Raw genomic sequence first — 8,434 nt, forward strand, 5'->3', positions numbered from 1 at the left:
ACCCATCTCAAAATATAGGAAGATAAACTCAATCAATCATGGATAATTATGGCCACATTAATTGAGAAAGAAATTGGTAAATTTTTTTAGATCTAGAAAAGAGAGATATAGTTAGCTAGTCTTGCTTATAAATATTTAATCAAGAAAGGAGAAAATTCTATTGATATTTAATATGCGTTTGTTTCTAGAATGTATGGTTCTCAAAAGTGAAGAAGCTTTTGGTGCAAAAAATTTGGCCCATTTTCATAGACACCTTTTGCACACATTTTCATAGATACCATGGTTCCATGACACTAGCAAATGCATTCTAATTACATGCAACATGCATTGATTTACAACATATGTCCTACAATACTATTGTGTGGATGCTAGCAATACTTCTATCTCATCATTTGATTGTACTTGGAAAAAACACCTAGACTTGTCTCAACACAAATTTGTGTCGTTTATTCATACAACCTTGAAATATTCAGAAACATTCAGTTTCTTTGGCCCACCAAAGTAATCAATCAGAAAAATGTCCTCGATATTAAGCCTATACACGTTGAATTTGTGTTGTGAAGGCCAATCTGAAAATTAATTGAAAGTATGAGTCAATGAAATATTTTCATAAAAACTTTGAGTCATAACACCCTTTCTTTGTCTCCCTAACTTTATGATGCCAATAAATGAAACATAGTCCATTTTTATATGTTTTCAATAGAAAACCTTGCAATTTTGCAATGTTTACATGCATGTTTTTGCTTTTAATATTGATTAAGCATCTGCAGTTCAAAAAGATAAACTTATGTTTATGTTTATTTAGTTCAACATTTAGTTTACCTTCACAAGAAAATAAAAGTTAACATCATTTTATGAAGTTGGCATACTCAATGAAAAATGAGAAGCTTTCATCTTCTAATAATTGTGAAGTTCATGGGATGTGCATAAATGGAGAAAGGACGTACCTTTCATTTGAGGATGCTTAGAGAATAATGATTGCTTTCCAAATACAAAATCCGAAGAGTTTTCTTGAAGCAGATTCATCTACCCATTCCAACATAAGAGTAAGAAGAGAATATTGTCTGTGCTTTTCTTTCCAAATCCAAAATCTGAGGAGCTTTCTTGAAGCATCTAGTCTTTTTTTCTTTCACCAAATACTTTGAATATTCAAACTCTCTTCAACCATATATATATATATATATATATATACACACATTAGTTGAACCTTACTAGCTTCTCAAATAGATCCCTAATGACATCATGAAATATGTAAATGTGAGTGTACACAAACACAAACATGTGCATAGAGAGAGAGAGAGAGAGAGAGAGAGAGAGAGAGAGTTGTATACATGTATGCAATAACATAGCAAGTGAAGATAACCTAAACATGTTAAAAGATGTAATCCTTCCAAAAAAAGTTTCTTGCCTTTAAATTTGAACACTCTATACCTAAGAAAAGGGAGAATAAATAAAAGACTCTATGTGAATCTTATCTAAAAAGTAGAAAATTACAAAGAGGTACTTTAATTTTTCAATTTCTTATTTAAAAAAGTTGTAAAGGAAACTATGTTTATTTGTATGTATTTCTTTTGAATTTTGAAAAAGTATAAGGTTATAAAGACTTGCTTAAAATTTTTCACTTCCTATTTGGAACTGTGTTTTTATACTCCTATCTTTTACCAAAGCAAAATTGGAGAAAGCTCAAAAAAGTGAAAGAGCCTTGGGAGATAGCTCTTAAAGTCAAGACCCCACCCTTCCAAAAATGAAATAATTCAAGCCTCACTTGCGGGGCACCAAGTCATGTGATTCTTCATGTGTTTAATATAAAATTGTCTTTTCCATTTTACACATAATCATAAATGCATTATATGCTATAAAAGGCCCCACTTAAAGAAAAAATAAAAAGGGTCACATTGGCAATTTAAAACAAAATAACATAAAAAGAATGTAAAATAAAAACAATAAAATAAAGAGACCCATTGGCAAACTAAAACTTTAATGCTTTTGTAAGAAAAACAATCTATGTCCAATCAAGTGGTACTCATAGATTTTGTCCAATTAATTGTAACTAACCAATACTTGTGATACATTTTCAAGTGAAATTGTTACAAAGATGTTGCAATACTTCATTTGTATAATTATCAAGGAAACAATAGAGAGATAGAGAACATAAACTACAATCTTGAGGGACATTCAATGTTGATCTTACCTAAACGTTTTTTCCCTTTTTTTTTTTCAAACATGTTTAACTATTACACTAATGCATGATAATGGCAAAGAGTATAAGAAAACAAAGATCTCAAATACACCATCTCTATTATTCATGAAAAAGATTCCAAAGAGTATTAGACTCTTGGCTCTCAAAGGAACCAGAGAGTGAACCAGAGGATCAAGAGTAATGCTAGGCATGTAAATAGTACCTAACTCTCTTTGATAAAATAGTTAGAGAGGATTTGATCCCTTTTGGTAAACATACCATATGATTTCAATAGGAGGGGTTGTTCATCCCTATTTGCCAAGAATCTTCAACACTAGATTGTTCATACCATATGATTTCAATAGGAGGGGTTGTTCATCCCTATTTGCCAAGCATCTCTAACCCTAGATTGGTAAGAGGTTACTCTTATGTCTTTGGAAAATTTTTATTAAAAAATTACAAAACTCACAATCTGTGAGTGAATCGTACTAAGCACATCATAAATTTACAAAACAACCCCAAGCTTAGACCGAGTCTTGAGGTGCTGAGGATTACAAACTGGATGTCTACCACCTCTCACTGAGGCCTATCATCATTGGCTAAATAAAGTAGGTGGTGCACTATAGTCTTAGGATTTACTTGTCGTAGGTTGCCAACATGGCAGGGGTAGCCCAAGACCAGCCATCCGAATCTTGCTTGCATCTAAGCGAACAAATCATCACTCTGCTTTCTTGTGTAATCTCAGAGAAGCTTGCTACGTCTAGATCTCCTCAAACATACGACGGTTCTTGGCTTGCCATATATGGTGAAAGAAGAAGTATCTAGCAGTTTGAGTGCAGATGAGAAGGGCATGACTTCCCAACTTCTTGTCACCAAGGAAGAGATCAGTCTTTAAGAATCTAACTTGCCATGTCCTTTGGACCCGCTTGCCAATTTTCCCTGCCAGGCCTCTGACCGACTAGCATTCCATGAATAGGTGGGCTAGATCCTCACTAGCTATTCTACACCCCAAGCAACGATCTGACCCGGTTTCTCTCTCCTTGATCTTGATGCCCGCCGATAGAGCACCCCACATTACCTTCCATAGAAATATTTTCATAAATTGTGGTCACTTTGGCTTCCAGATGTTCTCCATGACTTGATCCCATCGTTATTCTGGTATTTGTCTCTTCCATATTTTGTTAAGGGGGCTAGACCAATTATTCTTGTGTATACTTGCATGATATATGCCTTTGGAATGGGGTTTCCATAAAAGATTACTTACGGGCCATCTCGAGTCATTCCATTCAAACCCGGTTTCACAGATTGGCATCACAACATTGTCAAGCTCTTTTATCACTTCGTTGACTACCAAGATCTCATAGCCATTTACTTGATACTGAGTTTCTAGAAGGTCAATTGTTTTCCAACTCTTACTGTTACTGTCCCAGAAGTGAGCTAGCTGATTCAAACCCTTATTATTCACTTTCTTGGCATTTTCTATCCAATAAGGGCTTTCTAGTGGTCCTACAACTTTTGAGATCCAGGGGGACTAATGCAAGATGGAGTTCTTGAGATACCTGGTTTCTTACCCCCATTCTAAGACCCCAGCTACTCTTTTGCACTTCCTTACCAGTTTCCCCAGGATGCCCCCCAGACTTAGGATAGACCATGTCGAGGCTAAGAGTTTGTCATGAAACTCTACTCCTTTCCACTTACCACCTTTCGAATTAAGTTTAGCTGCATCTAACAAATCTTTTGTCATGATAGCCCAAGCTCACTCCCCACCGTCCTCCACCAGCTTCCTGTGTACCCTATCCTTGGTGCAATTAATAGCTTGAGCTATTAATCGTTTTTCTTTGCCTCATAGCTATTAAGCAATTTTCTTTACCTTTGGATTTTGACCTCTACTTTTTCCTCGTAAGCTATGGCTCCAACAACGATTAATAGAGTCACTAAAATCACTCCTTGTTGCAAGCCGGTTCACTCATAGCCCATAGACCGGATCTCCCCGCTCCGCCCTTTTTCCACCACCCCCCTGTTTCATAATCGTTGTAGCAGTAGCTATGGATATTGACCTACAACCCACGAAGGAGAATATATACCGTCAATCATTTTTATTTTCTTATTGTACAGCTTCTTAGAATGATTGTAATAGATACAAGCTAGGTTTTGTAGTATTCTAAAACCTCAAAATTAGCTCATTAGATTAAAAAACTTGGCTTTTTATATAAATTCCACTTTTAAGTTTTGTCTGCAAATCATTTTTCAACCTAAATTGTGTAAAAATATTTGTGCTGTTTTTTGTCAGTTTTCATAGAATTGGCACTAGAATACCTTAAATCTAATCTTATTGTGGTCTAGAGTGCTACATAATTAGACTATGAAGAGGAACAATAATGGGTGTATTTGACGTTATGGCTACGGTTTTAATGACATAATTTACACTTTTATGAATTTTATGGCAATGTTTATGCAATCCAAAGACACATTGGAGTGTGTGCATGAATTCCATAGAGTATATATCTTCTTCTGTGAGTTTTGGGACACATAATATACCATTTAGCTAACAACACACTATTGGGAGGATTTTCCATTTAATCAAAATCGAACTTATTTTAAGCTAGACGTATTAATATTTTCAATTTTTAGATTTTAACTTAACAAGAATAGTATGCTTGTATCTTAGGTCCAAATACCATTATCAACTCTCAATCTGGCTCGTGTTAATAATTTTAAAGGTATTTTAAAAGCCACATTTTAGAAGCCACGTTTTTCATTTGTGTAGTTTTGGTACTCCATAATTGTGTCTAAAATTGCCCTAGGAAGGCATTTTTTGATGGTTTTCATGGGCTTTGTGTGTTTACATGAATGCAAAGGAATATATTGTATCGAGATGAAGTGTAAGAAATTCCCAAGATAACAATGGTCAAAGAAACATCATGATAGCCCACGGGATTCACTAGTAATACAATAGACAGATGTCACATGCGTGGACCAAAATTTCCTTATTTATCCCTATATACGGGTTCCTCCTTTGTAAAATCTATCCTTTTTTCCTAACAAAACTCCCCTATTGTACACTCATGTGCCACCATATGGTGACTTTTAGTGAATACATCGGGAATGACAGGTCAACAAAATAAGAAAAATGTAGCTTTTTTGTAGTTAATTCTCTGTGTATTAAAATATGGTGGAGCGAGAACAACCATAGGTTTTGATCAACAACCCATTGAAGTATAAGACAAAGGTATATTGATATTCTAATAAATTCCATATGCTCTACACAATGGAACCAAAGTAGAAAATTTTCTATTTTATCAAATGCAACAGTAAATTGACTTTAAAGCCTTATCATGGCCAAACAGTCGAGAATTATAGATATTACTTATTTTTAGCATACAAGATGATGTTTTAGCTTCAAGGTCAAGTAAGGAGTCTCAGAAAATGAAAAGTATAGTAAGAGTATTGGTTTTTTTCCATAAAAATTGAAAGGACAATTTTATGCCTTATTAAGTTACCAGTTTAGTGTTAACAAATGGAACGGTACAATCAACGGGGACATATATAGATTGAACCAGATACGGTCTGTTGTAATTATGAAAAATGTAGCGACATGGGGTTTTTACATTAGGCTTTAAGTCCATGATAGTTAGAGGAGTAGCCCATACCTACCCTTATAAATTTCTAATTTTCAGCCTTGTTCCATAATTCTTTGGATACTATTTGGGAGAAAAATGATCCTGCTCTGGTCATTTATCAAGACAATCATTTTTGTATCAAACAAAAAGAGCCCAAACCTCTAGAAAATTTGAATCCCAAAAGCTTTTAGACATGCATTGCTACTGATGTCTACTTCCACGTAGAGTTACAAAGAGAAGCTTCATGTCCCAATGTTGTTTCTAGGAAATTGTTGGACTCTATTTTCCCCACTTTTGAGTGTTGTGAAAGTCTAATCTTGCCACTCTTACTACTTTCATAGCTAAGTAATAAGTGTTTACTATAGTTTCCTATGTAGCCTAGAAGGAAAAAATTAAATTTTTTGATCGAAAACCATATAAGCACGTGATCAAAACAATACTCAAGAGATCTTGAAACGTTTACGAGCGTTTGAAATTTATTTTTGATGTCATTAGAGGATGAATTTATCTCAATCTGATGGGTGCTCACTAAAGCTTGGAGCACACCATGGCAAGTCAATCTACACACTATGGAGAGATAGCCAAGGTTAGAAGGTTACACTTTCTCAATCACTACAAGAGTAGACCATAGTTACAATGGAGGAATCCATACGAGATTTTCCATGCCTCCATGGCCCAATAGAGCTACCATGGTTATCTCTAGAGCTCGTTGACAAAGCCAATCAGATTCCTCACCCTTGTATAGGCACCTACACATGACATTCCTAGTTACACTACTATATGCTTCATCCATGACTATGATAGTAACTCTTAGGAATCTTAGTAAGAGAGGAGTTTTTGTTGAACCGGTGCTTTTAGGTCTCCCCAATGTTGGAAAAATGAAAAAGCTTTCAAAATATCTTAAGTGTATAAGTGAAGGGTGACTTTAGCAAATGAAAAGGCCCATGAAAATGAAAGTCAAAAGATCTTTTGTGTCCATATAAAGAGATTGTGGAGTACACATTGATAGATACATATGTGTTTTTCTTCTCTTTAGGGTTTTGTTCGCTTGAGGTAGTGAATACATCTGTTTTGAAGCCATGAGAAGTCCTTTTACTTGCAAGAATTCGGTTCAACAAAAACTCTCTTCGAGGATTGACTTAAAGTGACGTTTAAAATTCTTGGGAACAAGAAAGATGCTAAATGAGAGCTACCACAAGAAGTTTTGAACAAATTCTCACAATAATTCCCACATTGTGACTTACCTCAACATCATGAGCTTTTGTGAGGGAGGCACTGCATACCTAGCTAGCTACGATTGGGGGTAGGGGACCGTCGGCCCGGTGGGGGCCATCGGGCCAATGGTCCCCTGCCCCCAATTGTACCTAGCTAGGTATGTGGTGCCTCTCGAACAGAAGCTCACGATGTTATGGATTGTATGAAAAACGCTGAAAAGAAAATTTCTAAATCCCTTGTGTACTAATGCAAGAACAAAAGCGAAGTGAAGAAGGACCGACCTCTCCATACAAGGAAAGCTTGGCACATCTGGGGTCCTCCGCATCCAAATTGCCACAAGTTCCGAATGGATGCTCACTGAACGTGACGGAGCACTTGGGATTGGCCTGCAGGTCTTGAGGGGTGGGATCCAGCATGGTCAGATAAAAGTAGGGCACGCCACTCGAGTTTGTGGGTGCCCCGTCGCTCACATCTGCCACATTCCTGCTACGCAATCAACGACGCGCTCTGTGTTAGAAGATCAACGCAGCCATGATTCTGCTTACATCATTAATTACAAGATGCCTTTATTATACCCCCATGCAGCTCCTTTGAGATGAAGGGAGGTTGTGCTGAAAGCAAACACCACAACGAAATAATGAGGTAATTCTCGACTCACGCCTCTCTCTCTCTCTCTCTCTCTCTCTCTACCTGATGACTGCCCAGGAGCTGGAGGCCACCAGCCAGCGGGCCATGAGATGCGCGTCGTTGGGATCAGGCCGAGTAGCAGTGGAGGAGGCTGCGTACGCCACCATCAAGCTGCTCATCATCATCATCACCAACACTCTGCGACTCCAAGCCATTTGCTAATAACTCGGTGGTGTCTCCACTCAATAGAATGTTGACGGCGTCACAATCTAAAGTAAGAAACATAGTCCTAATCTTTTCAGAACGAGTAAGAAACTCGCGAGTGTGTGTGTGTGTGTGTGTGTGTGTGTGTGTGTGAGAGAGAGAGAGAGAGAGAGAGAGAGAGAGAGAGCGCGAGAGCGAAACACGCCCACTAAAAGACGTTAAAAAATAAAAATAAAAATGTAAAAGGGACGAGGGGATGGAATTGAATCCCCTAGGGATTGTGTTGAAAGATTTGACGATTTAAAGGCACTATGGATTTTTTGTGTGAACCCTAGCCCCATCATAACTCATTTATAATTTTCAATACATAAGAGGACCAATGCAGTGACATCATGTATCAAATATGCATGAAATGTCCCCACCATAAGGTACATCTTAAACCTAAAAGTCATCGGGCACCTGATAGATTTTCCTTGTAATCTCAAGTGGACAAAGCTCGCTAGAATGACAACAAGGTGAAACAAGCATCATGGTAGAGAGGTGTTCACTATATAGACAATGGATGTGCTCTCACAAGTTAATGCAACGA

The 8,434-nt window shown here is 36.9% G+C and overlaps 1 protein-coding gene across 3 annotated transcripts; it reads right to left on the minus strand.

Moving 5' to 3' along the window:
* Positions 1 to 214: 214 nt before the first annotated feature.
* Positions 215 to 7,902, minus strand: LOC147424259 (uncharacterized). Of its 3 annotated transcripts, none has more exons than XM_086501364.1 (5): positions 7,705 to 7,902; positions 7,590 to 7,625; positions 7,296 to 7,500; positions 948 to 1,026; positions 215 to 569 (listed from the first exon to the last, which is right to left on the minus strand). In XM_086501364.1, the coding sequence occupies exons 1-5, from the start codon at positions 7,854 to 7,856 to the stop codon at positions 451 to 453; spliced, it is 591 nt and encodes a 196-aa protein (XP_086357490.1). In that variant the 5' UTR covers positions 7,857 to 7,902; the 3' UTR covers positions 215 to 450. The 3 variants fall into 3 exon arrangements, with proteins under 3 accessions (XP_086357490.1, XP_086357492.1, XP_086357491.1); XM_086501365.1 differs by having other exon boundaries at positions 230 to 569; positions 7,296 to 7,497; XM_086501366.1 differs by lacking the exon at positions 7,590 to 7,625 and having other exon boundaries at positions 7,296 to 7,497.
* Between the last annotated feature and the right edge of the window lie 532 nt (positions 7,903 to 8,434).

The sequence above is a fragment of the Adiantum capillus-veneris genome, chromosome 26 (assembly GCF_014529385.1).
Source record: "Adiantum capillus-veneris isolate H3 chromosome 26, ASM1452938v2, whole genome shotgun sequence".
NCBI classification, from domain to species: domain Eukaryota; kingdom Viridiplantae; phylum Streptophyta; class Polypodiopsida; order Polypodiales; family Pteridaceae; genus Adiantum; species Adiantum capillus-veneris.

Coding starts and splice junctions, on each gene's coding strand:
- LOC147424259 (XM_086501364.1), bottom strand. CDS start 7,856: ATGGCTTGGAGTCGCAGAGTGTTGGTGATGATGATGATGAGCAGCTTG. Junction 1,027..7,295: donor AGCTTTCCTTGTATGGAGAG/GTCGGTCCTTCT, acceptor TGGAATGGGTAG/ATGAATCTGCTTCAAGAAAA. Junction 570..947: donor TAAGCATCCTCAAATGAAAG/GTACGTCCTTTC, acceptor ATTAATTTTCAG/ATTGGCCTTCACAACACAAA.